Source organism: Tenrec ecaudatus, chromosome 5 (genome assembly GCF_050624435.1).
Source record: "Tenrec ecaudatus isolate mTenEca1 chromosome 5, mTenEca1.hap1, whole genome shotgun sequence".
In the NCBI taxonomy this organism is placed as follows: Eukaryota; Metazoa; Chordata; class Mammalia; order Afrosoricida; family Tenrecidae; genus Tenrec; species Tenrec ecaudatus.
Genome location: NC_134534.1, coordinates 58,364,737 through 58,384,666, shown reverse-complemented (window position 1 = coordinate 58,384,666; position 19,930 = coordinate 58,364,737). Strand labels below are relative to the sequence as shown.

The following is a 19,930-nucleotide window of genomic DNA, read 5'->3' as shown; positions in this document are numbered from 1 at the left end:
TCTGTGTTAAATCACATCCTGCATCCCCCGCCCACACGGACTCCGGCCTCCTCTCCCGGCTAAAACATGGGGAGGAGGCATTACCATGAAAGTTGTATTTCAAAATCTTGTAGTGATGGAAAATGAAGACTGACTTGGAACAGATTCCAAAAGCTAAAAATGTTTGTTGTGGTTTAACGTCTTTTTATGGGGCTCTAGAAAGTGAATTGCATAAATGGGTTATGGAGTATCGTCAAAATGGTTACTGTGTAACATGCATGGGAATCTGCATACATGCTGTACAAATGGCTGAGGATGCCAAATATAAAGCACCAGACATTGAAAAAATTGCTGCGTCAGCAGGATGGTGTACCAGCTTCATAAATAGGTTTGGCTAACTGGTATGTTTGAGACAAAGAACAAAGATTTCCCAGAAATTGCCACAAGACCTTGAAGAAAAAAATATGTCATTCCAGTCATTTGTTATAAAACAAAGAAGGCAGATACTGGTAATATGGATGAACTGCCATGACTTGATCTTCCAAGCAACAGAACTGTGGCAAGTTTAGGAGAAAAAAACATTTTTCTCAAAACCACAGGAAATGAATAAAAAAAACACTTTACAATTGTTCTATCAGTTGGCTAATAGAACTAAGCTGCGTCTTGTCATTATTTTTAAAAGAAAGACCTTGCCTAAAAAGATCAATTTCCCACCAAGAATTACTGCGCATGCACATGTTAAAGGCTGGATGGATGATGACGGGACAAAAAAATGGCTGGAAGAAATTTGGAACTGACGACCAGGAGCAGCCTTAAAAAAAAAGCCATCGTTACTTGTTTGGGATATGTTCAGAGCCCACCTATCAGATGACATAAAAAATTGGCAAAATCTAGTAAAGTTCCTTTAGCCATTATTCCAGGTGGGCTTACATGTGTACTGCAGCCTCTGGATGTATCTTTGAATAAGCCTTTTAAAGACCGTGTGCGAAGATGTGGCATGAATGGATGTCATCTGGTCAAGCCCCACTAACAAAAGGAGGAAATCTCATGAAGCCTGACATAGAGTTAATAGCAAAGTGGGTTCGAGATGCATGGGAAGACATTCCAGAAGACATGGTGCAACGTGCCTTCCAGAAATATACTATTAGTAATGTTATGGATGGTAGTAAAGACTGCACTTTGTATGAAAATGACAGCAGTGATGGTGATGACAGCGATCTCAGAGAGGACAGCGTCTATGATGACCTCACACCAGCTGAAGCTCTGCATTGGGATATGCAAAACTGAAGGATTTTAACTCTTTACATTTTAGCTTGGGTGCTGATTGAGCTCAGGGAATAGTACTCTTAAGGTATAATTGTTGATACCTTATTGTTTTTGTTGAACCTATTTTCCACTTACTGTGCTGGTTTACTAATGTTAAACGACTTGTCCTTTTATTTATGTTTTTTATTTAAAGTAAATATTTAAATACCTTGCCCCACTGATATCTCAATTTTTAGTAATTTTATTTTCATTTGTTTTGATTATTGAAACTCATCAATAGCTTTTGCATTTTCCACCCTAGGCTTATACTTGAGTCAATCAGATTTTCTAGTTTCCTGGGTAATAATTAGGTAACTCGGCTTATACTCGGGTCGGCTTATATCTGAGTATATACGGTATATAAGTCTAATGCTATCCTGATATGAATACCACCATCCTTCTTCAAAGAATTGGAAAAACTGATTACCAACTTTATATGGAGAGGGAAGACGCCCAGAATTAGCAGAGAACTCCTCAAGAAGGACACAGTGGGAAGAATTTCTCTACCTGACTTTAGCACGTATTACACGGCCACAGTGGTCAAAACTGTGTGGTACTGGTATAACGACAGCTATTCAAACCCATTGTGGAAAAGAGCCGAAGACCCAGAAACAAAAACATCAGCACAGAGACAACTGATTTTTGGTAAGGGTCTTAAAATAGCAAATGAGAAGTGGATGCCCTCTTTAATAAATGGTGCTGGATAAAAATGAAGCAAGCCCCTTACCTTACTGCATGCACAAGAATAAACTGAGGGTGGATCACAGACTTTGAGGTAAAAGCCCAAAGTATTAGGGTCACTAATGAGGGAATTGGGACAAACCTGAGAACGTTGACAATGGAATGCGTAGGCTATCAGAAATTGGGAAGGACACAAATACAGATAAGCCACAAGTGGGATATACTGAAGATAAATCACCTGAGTACATCGAAAGAATTCACCAAGAGAGTACTAAGACAGCCCACCGACTGAGAAAACATCTTTAGTAATGACACATCACACAAAGGCCTTATTACTAAAATCTACAATACTTTGCAAGCTTAAAATTAAGAGAAAATTTAACTGCCCACTGAGGAGGTGGGCAAAGGATTACACAGGGACAGAAATCCGAATGGCCAATAAACATATGAGAAAATATTCCCAATCATTAGCCAAAAGAGTAATGCAAATTAAAACAACTCTGAGGTACCACCTAACATCCTCAAAGACAACCCAGTTCAAAAAATCGGAAAGCAACAGTGTTGGCGGGGCTGTGGTGAGATAGGAACTCTCATCCACTGCTGGTGGACCTCTAGGATGTACAGCCACTATGGATTTGGCGATTTCTCAAACAGATGGAAATTGAGCTACCATACAACCCAGCAACCCCCCTACTGGGCATATACCCAGAAGAGGCAAGAAACAAACCACAGCCACACATCTGTGCTCCAATGTTCATTGCAGCACAGTTCACAATTGCAAGGAGTTGGAAACACCCAAATTTCCATTAACCGACGAGTGGATTAAAAAACTGTGGTACATACATACAATGGAATACTATGCATCACTAAAAAGCAGTGAGGAACACATGAAGCACATCGCCGCATGGGAAGAACTAGAGGAAATTATGCTAAGTGAGTTAAGTCAAACACAAAAGGACAAGTACAACATGAGTCTGCTGAGGTAAGTTTATTTAAAAAAAATTTTTTAAGAAAAAAAATGCAAAAGGGGCACAGGGAAACAGCTACTGTATACAAACACTCCAGGGGTGAGGTGTAGGTATTATGGCAGGGGCCAGACCAAATCCAGGGGTACATATGGTAGCCAACCAAAAAGGAGGCGGGGGGGTGGGTGAGGAAAGGGAGAAAAAAAGAGATGTGCAGTGGGGGAATAGGGCTGTGACCCACCCAAGGGGAAGGTATTGCTTATGTCTCCACAGGGAAAGACAGACCAGACTTAAATCCAGTGTTCCGGGATACAAATGGAGTATGTCAGCAAGGAGAGGGGAGCCAGTGGAGAGGCCTGAGGGCTCGGCCCCCATACCAGCTACATGGACAACTGCTCCTCCCCCAGAAGAATTTACTTGAGAGGACGGCACTGAAGCTGCAGCTAGGGGAGAGGGGCATGTCTGATCAGAGTACACGAGAGCAAATGAATGGGGAGGAAGAGAGAGTGGAGCACATCCTGGCGCACCAGGCTTGGAGGACGATATGACCGCTCCGAACATCCAATGCACACAGTGGACCATATGGCTGATCCCACTATGAGACACGACGTTCCTCGCTGACCCATGGCCCTACAGGGGACAACACAGTGTCGGGATTTGCCGGGACTGACCCCTAAGACATCAAAGCAAAACACTAAAGGCACGTGGCAGATCACTGGGAGGAGAAGAGCAGGGAGCTCCCGAGGAAGTACAAAGGATAATCCCGGGGTAGGGTGGGGGTAGGGGGGGCAGAGCGTGGTACCCTATCGGACTTGACTGGAGGACATGCGTAGAGATCAAAAATCAGACCTTGATCTATTTATAGGTTTTTCTTTCTTTTTGAAAATGTTTTTCTTTTTAATTAACTTATTCTTTTATGGGTCATTGGTTTTCTTTTTTGTTGGCATCATTGTGTTCTCATTTGTTGCCTTGTCTTACTATAGCTTGTTTTTTGGTGCATATTATTATCTCTACATATCTATCTAGAGGGGGAGGTGGGGGTAAGGAGGTAGTGCTGACTAACCCAGGGACAGAGGAGCAACAAGTGATCCAAAATTAGTGGCAAGGAGGATGAGAGAGGCCTGGTAGGGATTCAGCAAGGGCAAAGCCATCGAGAGAAACTACTGAAACCCAAATGAAAACTGAGCATGATGGTGGGGCAAGAGGAAAGTAAAAGGAAATAGAGGAAAGAACTAGGAGACAAAGGGTTTTTATAAAGGTCTAAATACAGGCATGTCATATGTAAATATATTTATATAGGATGATGGGGAAATAGATCTACATGAATTTATAGGTTTAGTATTAAGGCAGTAGATGGACATTGGACCTCCACTCAAGTACTCCCTCAGTGCAAGAGCACCTTGTTCAATTAAATTGGCACTCCATGATGCACACCTTCCTGACACAATCGCTGAAGACAAATGTGTGCACAAGCAAATGTGGTGAAGAAAGTTAATGGTGCCCAGTTAGCGTCTGGGATCTTAAAGGCTTGAAGATAAACAAGCAACCATCTAGTTCAGAAGAAACAAGGCCCACATGGAAGAAGCACACCAGCCTGTGTGACCACGAGGTATTGAAGGGACCCGGTATCAGGCATCAAAGAACAAAAAATCATATCATTGTAAATCAGGGTGAGTGCAGGGTGTAAACCCAAAGCCCATCTAAGCAACTGGACACCCCCTTACTGAAGGGTCACGGGGAGGAGATGAGCCACTCAGGGTGCAGGGTAGCAACAATGAAACATACAACTTTCCTCTAGTTCTGAAATGCTTCCTCCCCCCATTATCATGATCCCAATTCTACCTTATAAATCTGGCTAGACCAGAGGATGTACATTGATACAGATAGGAACTGGAAACACAGGGAATCCAAGACAGATGACCTCTTCGGGACCAGTGGTGAGAGTGGCGATACCTGGAGGGTGGAGGAAAGGTGGGGTAGAAAGGGGGAACAGATTACAAGGATCTACATGTAACCTCCTCTCTAGGGGATGGACAACAGAGAAGTGGGTGAAGGGGGATATTGGACAGTTTAAGATATGACAAAATAATAGTAATTTATGAATTATGAATGGTTCATGAAGGGGGAGAGTGGCAAGGGAGGGGGAAAAATGAGGAGCTGATATTAAGCACTCAAGTAGAAAGCAAATGTTTTGAGAATGATGATGGTAACAAATGTACAAATGTGCTTGACACAATGGATGTATGTATGGATTGTGATAAGAATTGTACAAGCACCCAATAAAATGATTTAAAAATGCAAAGGGGGCACAGAAGAAAAGCTACTATATACAAACACTCCAGGGGTGAGGTCCAGGTAGTATGGCAGAGGCCAGACCAAATCCAGGGGTACATATGGTAAGAAGCTAAAAAGGAGTGGGGAGCGGAGAAAGAAATGTGTAACAGGGCACTAACCCATCCCAGGGGAAGGCACTGTTTATATCTCCACAGGGAAAGAGGGACCAGACTTCAACCCTGTGCTCTGGGATGTGCATGCAGCATGCCAGCATGGAGCCGGGAGCCAGTGGAGGGATCTGAGGGCCCGGCCCAACTACATGGACAGCCGCCCCTCCCCCCGGAAGAATTTACTTTAGAGGACAGCACTTAAGCTGCAGCTCGGGGCCGGGACATGTCTGTTCAGAGCACACTGGAGCAAATGAAGGGGGAGGAAGACAGAGCAGAGGGCATCCTGGCCCACCAAGTCTTGAGGACGAGATCCCCGCTCAGAACAGCCAATGCACAGAGAGGACCTTATGGCCAACCCCACTATGAGACACGATGTCCCTCGCTGACCCATAACCTGGGGGACAACACTGGAGACACAGTGTCGGGATTGCGTCCAGTCTGACCACACACAGAGGCAAAACACTAAGGGCGTGAGGCAGAGGAGTGGGGGGAGCAGAGCAAGGAGGTCCCGAGGGAATGCTAAGGATAGACTTGGGCCCAGGATGTGGCACCCCAACGGACTTGACTAGAGGACATTCCTAGAGGCCAACAAATAGGCCTTCAATTATTTACAGGTTTTTTCTTTTTTAAAAAAATTTTTGTCCTTGTTTTTTTGTTGTCATTTTGTTTTCTTTTGTCACTTTGTTTAGCCACCTCTTGTTTTGTTGTTTTTTTGGGTATGAAAATTACCATCTCTGCAGGTCTATCCAGATAAGATAGGCTGAATGAACAGTTTGGAGGAGAAAACAACGGGACAGATGGTTCCGGAGGGACATGGGAGAGGGGGAGGTGGGGGAAAGGAGGCATTGACCAACCCAGAGACAAGGAAACAACAAGTGATCCAAAATCAGTGGCAAGGAGGGATTGATCACGGGCAATGTAACCGAGAGAAATTACTGAAACCCAGACGAAGGCTGAGCATGATAGTGGGACAAGAGGAAAGTAAAAGGAAATAGAGGAAAGAACTAGGTGACAAAGGGTAATTACAGAAGTCTAAATACAGGAATGTACATATGTGAATATATTTATATATGAGAATGGGGAAATAGATGTATGTGCATATATTTATAGGTTTATTATTAAAGTAGCAGATGGACATTGGGCCTCCGCTCCAGTACTCCCTCAATGCAAGCACACTTTGTTCTATTAAATTGACACCATAATGCTCATCTTTCCAATGCGACCACTGAAGACAAATGTGTAAATAAGCAAATGTGGAGAAGAAAGCTGATGGCGCCCGGCTTTCAAAAGATATAGCGTCTGGGGTCTTAAAGGCTTGAAGGTAAACAAGTGGTCATCTAGCTCAGCAGAAACAAAGCCCACATGAAAGAAGCACACCAGCCAGTGTGGTCACAAGGTATATAAGGGATCAGGTATCCGGCATCAAAGAACAAAAAATCATATCATTGTGAATGAGTGGGAGTGTAGATTGGGGACCCAAAGCCCATCTCTAGGCAACTGGGCATCCCATATAGAAGGGTTGCAGGGAGGAGAGAAGCCAATGAGGGTGTAGTGTAGAAAAGATGAAACATACAAATTTCCTCTAGTTCTTAAATGCTTTCCCCCTACCTCCCCACCCCACTACCATTATCCCAATTCTACCTTACAAATCTGGCTAGACCAGAGGATGCACACTGGTACAGATAGGAACTGGAAACACAGGGAATCCAGGACAGATGATCCCATCAGGACCAGTGGTGAGAGTGGCAATAACAGAGGGTGGAGTAGAAACAGTGAACCGATTATAAGCATCTACATATACCCTCCTCCCTGGGATCACACAACAGAAAAGTTGGTGAAGGAAGACATTGGGAAGTGTAAGGTATGGCAAAATAATAATAATTCATAAATTATCAAGGGTTCATAAGGGAGTGGGGAGCGGGGAGGGGGAAAAGGAGGAGCTGAAACCAAGGGCTCAAGTAGAAAACAAATGTTTTGAGAATGATGAGGGCAACAAATGTACAAATGTGCTTGATAATCTCGATTTATGTATGGATTGTGATAAGAGCTGTACGAGCACCCAACAAAATGATTTAAAAAAAATAAAACGATTCTCTACCATAAATTAACAAGGTTTGGTAAGGGAGCCAAAGGCAGATAAAAAGCAAAACAAACGCATAGATCCAGGAATGGGTTTGGGGCTCACACTAACTCCTAGCTCCAATTTAAGAACAATGCATTCTTACCTCATGGTCCCGCTCGATACTGACCCTCAGGAAAGGAACAGAGAAGATACAGGTGCTACAGCAAACTGTGGGGAAGAGCGTAGACAGGGCCTGGCTTTCATTCAAAATAGCGTCTGGGGGCTTCAGGGCTTGTTTCTACACAAGCAGTCATCTAAGTGAGACATCAACTAAGTCCACATGGAAGCACACCAACATCAGTCACGGTAAGAATGTAAGCCACAGCATCTGAGCCAAAGGAGGGGCTAGTATCGAGAATCTGGTTTTCAGAAGGCTATGGATGACAGTGAGAGCCCAACATACATGTGTGGGATCGACATAGAACACACGCCTCCGGTGATTCCCTCTGTCCATAACAGAGGGATGGGAGGAATGTGGTTACTAAACAGAGTGCATTGAAGAAATGACGATAGAAGATCAAAATGGTACACCTGCCTTGAACAGTTCAAACCTTGTCAGATGATCCCCCACTCTGATGCATGTTAGGCCTGATCTTGCTTTCAACCTTTTCTGTATTTTGTTTGTGTGTTTGTTTGCTCACATTGGGGTTTATCTCAAATGTGTTATGTCATTGGGGGGTCCCCTCTTGCATTTTTGTTGTGTTTTTCGGTATATGAAATCCAGGATTGATTAATCTATAGGGACAGCAAGTAGAAGGAGGGTTTCTGGGGGGTACAGTGCTGGTAACGGTGATGGTGGTGGTGTGGTGACGGTGGTGGTGGTGACGGCAGTGGTGTGGTGACGGTGGTGGTGACGGTGGTGGTGTGGTGACAGTGGTGGTGTGGTGACGGTGGTGGTGACGACAGTGGTGTGGTGACGGTGGTGGTGACGGTGGTAGTGTGGTGACGGTGGTGGTGTGGTGACGGTGGTGGTGACGGCAGTGGTGTGGTGACGGTGGTGGTGACGGTGGTGGTGTGGTGACGGTGGTGGTGACGGTGGTGGTGTGGTGACGGTGGTGGTGTGGTGACGGTGGTGGTGACGGTGGTGGTGTGGTGACGGTAGTGGTGACGGGGGTGGTGGTGACGGTGGTGGTGTGGTGACGGTAGTGGTGACGGGGGTGGTGGTGACGGTGGTGATGATGGTGGTGGTGTGGTGACGGTAGTGGTGATGGTGGTGGTGGTGGTAAAGGGAGTTGAGGAGTTCAGGACGGAACAGAATGTTTGGAAACTGATTGTGGTAACAATTGTACAATACTGCTTGATGTGATTTAACTATGGAATGATGATATCTGTATTAACTCCCAATAAAATAGTTAAAAAAAAGAGAACATTCTTTGATGGCTATCAGGGTAGGGAGGGGAAGGGTAATTAATAAAGAAAATGAAGGCCAGACATTTATTTAAATGAAAGGAAAGGAAATATAAAATAAGGAAGAATTCAACAAAATGAATTAGGCAAATGAGCTGTAGAAGAGTTAAGGTAACAGAGGTAAACACTATTCCATAAGCTAACAATAACAGTAGTAGCGATGATCTATGAATGCATGCACGACACATAATGTGTGTGGAAAGGAAAGTGGGGCTAGGCATGAAGATGTGTATCTATGTATGTATATGTTTATCAGAGTGTATTTCTATGTACATATTTTAATGTGCTGCAAATATATCCATGAATACAGCTGAGCACATAGGGACGAGCGTTATGAAACAGCGTTGTTGTAAGAGAGCACCATGAGGGAAGGAGTCACTGGACCCGGGGGCTGAGCACCGTCAGGGGTCTTCAGGGCGTGGGGACAGCAAGCTCAACCATATAACAGTCTACAAAGATCTAATTCTTCCTTTGCTAAGCAGAGGTTGGGGTCTTAAAAGCTATGGTTGTACTGACTATTGGTGTCTTCCCACTCAGAGTGAAAAATACCAAACTCCTTGGCATTGCATTGATTATGACACATAGTCACTCTGCAGAGCAGGGGAAAGCTGCCCCTCTGGGTATCGGAGATTGTAACTCTACGATAGCAGACCGTCTTATGCTCCCATGGAGCGGCTGACGGTTTCAAACGGGTGACCTTGCGGTTAGCAACCCAATGTGTAACCACTACGCCACCAGGGCTCCCAGAGCAAAGCAGAATGAAGAAAGTCAGGCACATGAAAATAATTACTCCGAAGGCGAATGGACCACACAAATCTCCTCCTCCTCTATGCTGAGAGGAGCTAACTGACGCCTCGCCACCACAGCTGACTGCTCAAAGAGCTCACTGAGGGCGGGTTACGCATTAGGTTAAATTACGTGGTTTTAACCCACCAGCAGCTCCTTGGGAGAACTCGTACACTATCTGCTCACATAAATATTCACAGTCTAGGAAAGCTTAAGGGGCGATTTTACTCTGTCGTACAGGGTTGCTATTAATTGGAATAAATTCAATGGCCGTGGGCGGTGAGTCGTTTGGTAGGACAGGAGAAAAATGTGAAACAAAGCTCAAAACCATGAAAAAGGCCAGGCTTACTGGTCAGGAGACTGGTGGGGCTCCCAAAACCATGGCCCTCAGCCATCCTTCCGGCCTGCAAGTATAGTCACCACTGTACCTGACCGCCCAGCCTGACAGAGCGGCCTGGAGGTAAAGGAGAGCCTACTTCGTTAGAGCAACCAGCCAACCATGCGACACCAAAAGGACAGCACTTGTCCTGGGCCAAAGTTCAGAAGGCAGGAACAGGCAAGACGGAAGGAAAAGTGAAAATGGAATCAGGGATGACCTGAAACAAAATGTATCTGAATTGCTGAATAGATGGGCTCTGTAAACCTTCACCCACTTCACAATAAAATGGTTTTTTCAAGTGAAAAGAAAGCATACCTGTCAAATATTTGCATGCTACCTTACTTAAGCTGCATTAGTTTTTCAAATGTAAGACTAACTGTCTTACATAAAAATTCTACCCAAGTCCAAATAATAAAACATTATTTTCCATCATAAAACAATAAAACATTCTGCTGTGGAATCTCAAAAAACTCCTTTGCAAACCATTGTTTTATGTGTTGAAAGTGATGTCACCCTCCACCCCTCTGAGTCGGAATTGACTAGATGGCAGTAGGGGAAAAAAACAGGTAAATCAGAAAGAGCAGCTCTTTGCTCAACTATCGCCACCTAGTGGTTAGAGGAGGAATCCTCTACTACATACATCACAGGTCAAATCTGCTTTGAAATTCTACAACCCAGTGTTATCTAACAGAGGTTTTTAAAATATTTTTTAAAGTAAAAACAAACAAAAAAACGGAACAGAAAAAAGGCAAAAACGTATCCTATTATATACATATGACATGCACAAATATTACAGGTAATAAATCAAAGGACAAAATAAATGGATGATTAAGCGTGGGATGAATCAGGGATCTACTGACCTCCAACAAAATAATGGTCATACAGGTCATTTAAACTGAGTTCCTTAGAATAACCTCAGAGAAATTCTAGGATGGGGAACGTGAGATGAACTGGCCTGGGATGCTAACCAACAGGTCAGTAGTTAGAAACCACGGGATAAAGAGAAGGCTTTCTTCTCCTGTCCAGAGCTGCAGGCTCAGACACTCACAGCGGCAGTTCTACCTGCCCTGACCTAGCGTTGCTGGACGTTTGCAGTGAGTTTGGTTTGGGCCTTGGCTTTAAGGAGCTTAGGTGGCGCTGTTGGTGACGGTTGAGCTGCGAACCTCAAGACGGGCGCCAGAACTCTCCAGGAGAAAGGAGAGGCTGTCTGCCGCTGCAGGACTGACGGTCTGAGAAGTGACCAGGGCACACTGTGAGTCAGAACTGGCTCAGTGGCTGTGGGTTTGTTTTGGCCCTTGCTGCAGTTCCTGTCCAAAGGTGAAATGTTCGTTTTAAAGACAATGCGACAGGCCCTTATGACTATCTACTATAGATACATAAGCTGCATTTTAATGAATGTAAGAATTAAAGCAGATGGGAACAGCTTGAACATACACCATTACACTGACATATTTTGAATCTAATAGTTCACCGAAGATGTTTTTTATCAACACTCAAGAATCAAACAATAAAATTTAAGTACAATTCAGATCCTCAAATACCTATTCAAACCTTATTTATGAGCAAGGCCTTATGCAAGGGATGAAAAAAACCTGAAGTCATAGGCATTGAGTGGATGCCAACTCATAGTGACCCCACAGCAGAACTGCCCCACAGGGGAGAACTGCCCTTGTGAATAAACAGCTGGTTGTCTGAACTGCTGCTGGCTTTGCCCTTGGCAACCCAAGGCACAACCACTACGCCACCAGGGCTCCTAAAGGGAAGAAAAGGTGAATGAAAAAACGATGCCTGGTCTCCAGAAACTATAGCCTAGAAAACCGGATGAAACAAGTTCACAAATGACTGAACCACACCTGAGCTGTGTGCCAAAGGGAGTAACAAACAAAGGCCAGGGCGTACAAAAGGGGGCTTTACTAGTGACTGGTGAGATCACAAAGCCTAATGGAGGAGTTTATGCTCACAATGGAATCTGCAGGCAGGAAAAGCAATTCCAAAGGAAGGAGCAGAGGGAAAAAAGTATCTAATGAGCAGTTTAGGAAATGTCGACTTGTTCACCTTCCAAGAAACTTTTTTAACAGGCACCATTCTGCAACTGAAGTCTTGGCCAGAACTCCCATCCATAAAGGTATGATTTTGTTAGTACAAGGTTGTTTTTTATTTCTTCGATTCAAATTAAAATCACCTAGTTAGAGTCCATGAACATGAACAAGCAGCTATTTTGATACACCGAAAGAGTTAGCCATCAGGGGTGAGGGATGACAACTCCTGCTGGTATTTTGCTTTGGTTGTTCAAGATCAAGAAACTCGGCATTGCACGCCCCAGGCTGAGAAAGCAAGCCTGTCCCTCAGAGGCTCCATCTATCCAAACTCACACTGTGTGCACATTTCGACTCAGTAGATATCCTACAAATAAGCACTTCCAAGCATGAGAAGGTAAGTGAAATGTTCATTCCAGCACGGTCTGCATTAGGGGTTGGGTTAAAAAAATCACCGAAAGGCTGGATTATCAGAGCCTGATAAAGTGTCCTATATCTATACCCAGCAAATACCTTAAGTGTATTGATATATAATAATATGGAACTAGCAATTTCCAGCAGTTCTAGATAGCTGCCGTAGGTTAGACTCCAACTCACAGTCCCCTTGCGTACAACAGAAGGAAACCCTGCCTGGTCCTGCATCTCCTCGCCCTTTCTGACCTTCTCCGGCACCAAATCTGGTGTGTCCCCTGCAGCAACTGATCCTTCCTGAAGAATCAAGTGTCCAAAGCAAGCGCTGTATGGGAAAATGTTCTGTTGTGCTTTATAAGGTTTTTCTACCAGGTAATGTTTAGAAGTAGATTGCCAGGCCTTTCTTCCGTGTTTTAGTTTGGAAGCTCCACTGATGAGCCTACTAGTACTGGAAACACTTGTGGCACCGCTTCCACCACCACAGTAAGGCAAGCAGACAGGCAGGGGTGGACCTACCATATCCTAGCTATTCTCCATAACATGCAGTCAAGACAATCTGACTTCTATGCTGAGTGCATCTGTGTCAGAGTGGAATTTTGCAACGCAGGGTTTTCAAAGGTTGATCCGCTTCAGGAGCTTTCCAGGCTTTCCTTCGGAGGCACTTCTGGGTAGCCCTGAATTGACAACCTTCCCATTGGCAGGTGAGCGAGTACACTGTCTGACCCCCTCAGGCAGATGAGTGCTTATTAAGTGAATTCAATTCATCTTATAAGAGTCTCATGGAATAGGGCTTACCTTTGTAAAAAGGAAAAGGAGATAAGTAATCATCAAGTAATTTTCAAGGATACACAGCTAAAAAGTGGTAGAAGAACCAGGATTTCAATGATAACTATCTATTCTAAACAATAATAAAGATTTAAAAAAAGCATTTATAGTATGATCTAATTTGTATGGGTTTAAGAATATACTTAATATACTCAAGCATAATAAGCTGACCCAAATATCAGTCGAGGCACCTAATTTTACCATAAAAACTGCATAAAAATGTGCTGAAAAACTTGGTGTAACCTCGAGTATATGCGGCATGTCAATGTCTACCTTATGTATCAACCATACAATAAAAAAGCCACAACAAAACCAGCCGCCGTGGAGTGCATTCCTGCTTAGAGACCCACCCTCAGAAGACGGAGCAGAACTGACAACGTTCCCATGGACGCAGCCTCTGTGGGAACAGACTACCACATCTTGCTCCCACAGTGGCCGGTGGGTTTGAACTCCTGACTTGCCAGTTGGCCACCACATCCTTTTCCCACTAAGCATATCTCTGAAGGTAGGTACAGTATTTTTGAAAACAAACAAAAATACTTGCCAGCCCTGGGGAAGTAAGGAAAAGAAAAAAAAGGCTTTTACATTTCACACAATAACTTTCAGTGCTATTAAAAAATATTTTTAAATAAGAAAAGAGTACTTTTATGATTTATAAAGAATTTCCCTCCCAAAAAAATCCTATTCATACAACTATCAGCATCTTGGTAGCCTGGTGCCGTAGCATAGTACGCACTGAGCGCTACCCAGAACGCCAGCAGTTTGAGCGCACCAGGTGCTCTGAGGGAGACAGGTGAGGCTGTCTACTCTTGTCCCAGGGGTCACTGTGAGTCGTAATCAACTCAGTGGCAGTGAGTTTGACAATTCAGGTTTGTTTCATGTGTAAATACTCTCACTAAAAATACCTAACAACTGATCAAATGCCTCATCATAAATATGGAAGGCAAGTACCTAAAACGCCAATAGACACTGGAAAGGAGACGTAAGTGGTTGTCTTAGCTCTTAATGCTGTTATAATGGAAAGACAAGAGGAAGGCTTAACAAACTCTTCCTCTCAGTTTAGGAGCTCAAACCAAAAGAAAACCCCAAAAGTCAAACCCACTGCCTTCGAGTGGATTCCTACTCAAAGCAACCATATAGGATGGGGTAGAACTACCCGTGTGGGTTTCCAAGACTGCAAAGCTTTACGGGGCTAGAAAGCCTCATCTTTCTACTGAGGAGTGACTAGTGTATTCGAACTGCTGAACTTGAGGTTGGCAACATAATACATAGCTAACATGTAACCACCAGGGTTCCCATTGAGGAGCTAGTTCTATCCTGTCCTATAGAGTTGCTATGAGTTGTTGGAATCTACATGGGCCATGGAGCGAGCAGAGTCGAGGATATCAGTTTAAAAATCAGTAAAAGGGTCTGTGACTTGGCAGTACTCCAACGCTAAGGCCTAGCAGAGCTAAGGCCTAAATCCCAGCCTCCTGACACTACTCCCCAGGGAATTTCCTTTCCTTTTTAGCCAAGAAACAGAGAATCATGAGCATGAAGTGAGGTGCATGGCCGGATCCAACACACTGAACCTCCAGCATGCAGTGTAATGTTTGCCAAACGGGGTTGGGCTGGAATCAAATAGATATGTTGGGGCTGCTCGCTACCTCCTGGGAAAACTAGGGAGCCCCGTGATGACTGCCTGAGAAAGGACCGAGAAGAGCAGAGATGAAAACTCTGGGGCCCTCGCAAATACCTTGGTGGTTTCTTTAATGCTTACGTTTCTTTGCTGCATATCATGTCATGTGAAGAAGCCCCGAGCGTGAGTCCCAAACACCTCCTGACTGTGCATGTGATGCCAGCTTTTCATCCCTGCCATAATTAATTCAACAATTTAGAAGTGTTTTCTGGGGATTTGTAAAGATGCTTGGACGAGGTCTGTATAGGTGGAGCAGGTGATGAAGGGATGTCAACCGAGGTGTGGGGAAGTGAGATGTCTTAATAGGGCTCTTTGATCCGCTTCTCTAAACCCCCAGCAAACGACTGGGTAAGACACGCAAACACTGCGTAGAGGGCTCTAGCTCGAGGATTTGTCAGTTTTGCCATTCTCCTGGCTATAAGAATGAGGCATCTCGGAAGCATAAAAGAGAATTCCCAAGACTATCAAAGAAGAGGCAGCAGAAGAAATCTGAAATCCCTGCTTGAAGTGGCGGAGGTGCAGGGGTATGGCCATGCCCTGCGGAGGCTAACAGACAAGGCTGGAAAGGATTCAAAATACAAGCAGTGACGAGTGAGCTGCCTCATCTGAGTAGCTGATGAAATACCAAACCCAATGCCATGGAGTCTATTCCAATTTATAGCAGCTCTCTCTAGTGCTCCTGAGGCTGTCAGTCTTTACAGGAGCATCTTCCTCCCTCGGAGCGGCTGATGAGTTCCAACTGCTGACCTTGCCCTTACCAGAAAAACTCAGAACTCATTACATCCTTCAGGACCCTCATATCCTCCAAATGGGAACACATTGCCACAAATATCCATTTATAGTCAAAGTTTAGAATTTAATTACAAATGTAATTGCAATTACAAAGTAGGATCTAAGAAAATTGGAAGTCTTCAAAAATGAAATGGAATGCATGAAGTCCAATATCCTAGACATGAGCAAATCAGAAAATCATGTGGTATACTAGGGCTTGAATGGCAAACCATCTGGAGGAAGGAAGTACAGTCAGAGAAGCGAGAATGGCAAGACTTTGTCTCACATGGTTTGGACAGGTTATTCGCAGAGATCAGTCCCTGAGAAAAGGATGCCATGTTTGGTAGAATGTTAGCAAAAAAGAGGAAGACATTCAAAGAGATGAGTTGACCCAGGGGCTGCAATAATGAGTTCAAACATAACAACTGGGAAGACAGTCCAGGTCCAGCTGGGGCAGTGTTTCATTCTGTTGAACAAAGGGCCTCTTAATCAGAATCAATTCGATGACCCCCCAACTCTTAAACAAATGCAGAAATAAACCCAAACTTCTATTCTTTGTCTATTTTATGCATTTAGTAACTTTATTGCACTTCCCAAAAGTGTTGACCAGCAAAGACAAAAATTACACATAGACATGGAATCCTGGTGGTCTAGTGGTTTAAGCACTCAGATGCTAACTGAAAGGTGGGTTGTTCTGTAAAGATGTACAGCCTTGGAAACCCTCCCGGCAGCTCTTAAGTCCTACATGGTCACTGTGAGCCAGAATCCATCCAACTGCAGCGGTGTGTGAGTGTACATACAAAGTCCTGGTGGCAGTGTCAGGCGCATGTGTGTTGGGCTGCTAACTGCAGGGCTGGTGACTCACTCACCAATCACTCTTCAGGAAAAAGAGGAGGCTATCTGCTCCCATAAGATTTACAACTTCAGAGGCGCCATACAGAGTCGCTGTGTTGGAACAACCCTGCAGGAGTGGGGATTTGGGGTGGCACAGTGGTTACAAATTAGGCTGCAATCTGAAAGACCCGCAGTTCGAAACCAGTAGCCACCCGCGGGGTCAAGAAGGAGCTTTCTACTCCTGTAGGTAGTTATAGTCTCCGAAACTCCCAAGGGCAGTTTATCCTGTCCTATAGGGTCGCTATAAATCGGCATCAACTCGGTGGCAGTGAGAGAGCGATAATTTATTATTGTTATCAGAAAGTCTTTTGCCGGAAGGCAAAGTGAAACACTGGGAGATCCTATAATTGGTCAAGCTCACAAACACAGTAATCCTCTCATTCACTACATCATCGAATACGTACAGAGGGACTATGCCACGCACTAAAGGCCCACGCTGGATACAGCTACAATGCAGAACAAAGCCGAACTCAATGCCATCGACCCGATGTGCACTCCCAGAGACCCTGAGGACGATTAGAACTGCTCCTGTGAGTTGCAGAGACTGTGTGTAACTCGTTTCTGGAGTAGAAAGCCCCGTCTTTCTCCCACCATGCAGACAAGACGACCTAAAATCCTAACCTCCTCCAAGGAGAAAGACGCGCCGCAGCCCAGAGGTCCCAGAGAACCAGGTCGGCAGCGCCCCCTGCTGGTACGGGCGACCGCGCAGGACCACACGGACTGGTAACGAAAGGAGGAAACTACCAAGAGCCCTACACCACGTCAGCGGCGACGGCTTCCAGTCCAGGCCCCGCCCCGTTACGCCGAGCCCCGCCCCCGAGCTTGCTCCGCCCCGACCTGACGGCAGGCCCCGCCCACAGCGTCGCACAACTCCTCACCCGCTCGGGCTCCGCCTGCTGCTGCTGGAGCAGCTCCGAGTGGCGCTCCAAAGCGCTCGCAAAGCCGCCGGCGCGAGTTCGAGGTTCCACGGCATCGGAACCGCCCTCTCCGGAGCCACTCTGAGTGCCTGAGCTTCGGAAGGGCCGGGAGAAGACAAACATTCGCAGGAAACGGCTGTCGGCAGCCACGGCGCGAGTGGCACACAGCGCCGCCATGCTTTCTCCGCTACCTCTGACCTTTGACTCCCGTCGTCGGCGCGCAGGTCACGGGCGGGGCCAGAGAGGCCCGCCCACTTGCCGGAAGGCGTGGCCTAGCTGGTCTCGTCGCGGCAGCTTGTCCTTCCGGTGTACTTGCAAAGCGTGTTGGACTAGCGGGGGTTTGGCCGGTCCGGACGTCCTTTGATTTGGGTCCTGGGAGGAGACCCTTTCTCTGACTTGGATCCACACCGGAGAAAATGTCTCCGCCCTGGAACGGACCGCAGGACCCAACCGGGCCGTTCTGCCCTGCCTTGTCGGCTGCCTGTGAGCGGGCGGACTCCAAGGATTTAGACTCAGGCCCTGCCCGCCTTGCCCTTGATGGTTCCTTTGGGAATCAGAGCCCCAAACGCGCTCTGTCTCCGGCTCCTGTCATTCTCTCTGCCACTTGCTGGCAGGCAGGAAGGGCGCGTTTTGTGCGCGAGCCCCGGGTTTGATTTCCCACCGTGCCCCGCAAGCACAGCCACCACGCAGCCCTTAGTGGGAGGTCCAAAGGCTACTGAGCAGTTTTCAGGGCAGCTTCCAGAGTAAGACCAGTAAGAAAGACCTGTCGGGTCTGTTTTCAAAGTCAACCAATGGAAACCCTATGGGTCAAAAATGGCCTACCCAGCAAATGATCTTGGGAAGGACACCAGACTGGGCAATATTTTTGCTCTGTTGAGTGTAGGGTTCTCATGATTGGCAGTTAAGAACAATATGCTTAAAATAAATGTAATATGTTTTCTCCCAACCATAGGAAGCGCCATACCTGCTGAGGTTGGCTCTCTGGTGCCTGGTACCTAACATCAACTCACTACCACCCTGTAGATGGTAACTCACAGCGAGCCGACAGGACAGTAGAACTGCCACGTTGGGTTCCCAAGGCTAACATGATTTTCTTTTTATTAAAAAACAAACAATGCAGAACATAAAGCCTCAACTTTCTCCCAAGAAGTGGCTGGTGGGCTGGAATGGCCAACCTTGTGGTTAGCGGCCAGGACTAAGGTTCAAATATGGGATGAAGCATGGATCTTACTTTGTCCTCCTTTGACTCTTTATTAAGTCCTCCCACCAAGCAAAATTGATTTTTTAGACACCATTAGATGGCTACAATCTAATTCCAGTGAATTAGGAAATCTCCGAATGATGCCCCACCAAAGACCCCTGCCTTTACTCTCAACCTCACTCCGTTGCTCCGATTATTTAGTTCTCAGTCTTGGCATGCTCTGTTCAAAACCTTTAGCACTCCTTGACCAAATGTCTTCAAAGTAAGCTGCCAATCTAGCTTTTCCTCAAACCCACCAGCAGGTTCTCAATGGTTCTCATACTGGGGGTGGCGGCTCAGCTTTCTGGTTCAAGTTAGAAGGGATTGTGTTAAGAATGCCTCTGATGATGGGTTTTAAATCTTGTTGATGTTATCAAGTTTATGGTACCATTAAAATATATACTAGAACACGGGCCAGGAATGGTAGAGAATTGTCTCAGTAGAGGTTTATCTTTACTAGCCAACTGCAGGGTGATTTCATCAAGTCAGTATGGTGCTATCCTGGGTGAGTTCTCCCTCTTAGCACTTAATAGTTTAACTCTTCTGTTGTAAGACCTGAACCTACTATTCAATATTAAGGGAAACTTTGACATCCGGTAAAATCGAGAGGGCACTAAATAAGCTACATACAGTTCCCCTTCTTCCCTCTCTCAGGGGTGAATCCACCTGGCCAATCAATCCTCCATATCAGGAGGACTAGGGAGAGTGCCTGCTTATCGTATCGTATTGGACTCCGGTTCCCTGCAGCCCATAAAAAAAGTAAACACCAAAGTCACTGCCCGTGAGTTACCATGGGCTCAGTGACCATACAGGGCAGGGTACATCTGCCCCTGTGAGTTTCTGAGACTGTAACTCTATGGGAGTAGAAAGCCCTGTCTTTCTCCTGAGTAGATGGCAGTTTTGAACTGCTGACCTTGCAAGTTGGCAGCAGGATGTATAACCACTACACAGCCCATAGAACTACACACAAAAAAGCTAAACACACCCTCCCATGGGAAGCGAGGCTCACCACCCCATCCCTGAGTTACTGGAAAACCAGTCTCTTCCAGCCCCTGCTGGTTCCTCACTCTGGCCTGGAATGAGCCAGCTG

At 45.6% G+C, this 19,930-nt stretch overlaps 1 protein-coding gene across 1 annotated transcript in view; it reads right to left on the bottom strand.

Annotated features, from left to right (window-relative positions):
• Positions 1-17,813, bottom strand: part of MRPS28 (mitochondrial ribosomal protein S28) — a 138,257-nt gene extending 120,444 nt beyond the window's left edge. The window contains exon 1 of the mRNA XM_075550637.1: positions 17,562-17,813. Within this exon, the coding sequence (XP_075406752.1) occupies positions 17,562-17,777 (216 nt within the window). The 5' untranslated portion in view covers positions 17,778-17,813. The remainder of the gene's footprint in view (positions 1-17,561) is intronic.
• Positions 17,814-19,930: the final 2,117 nt, after the last annotated feature.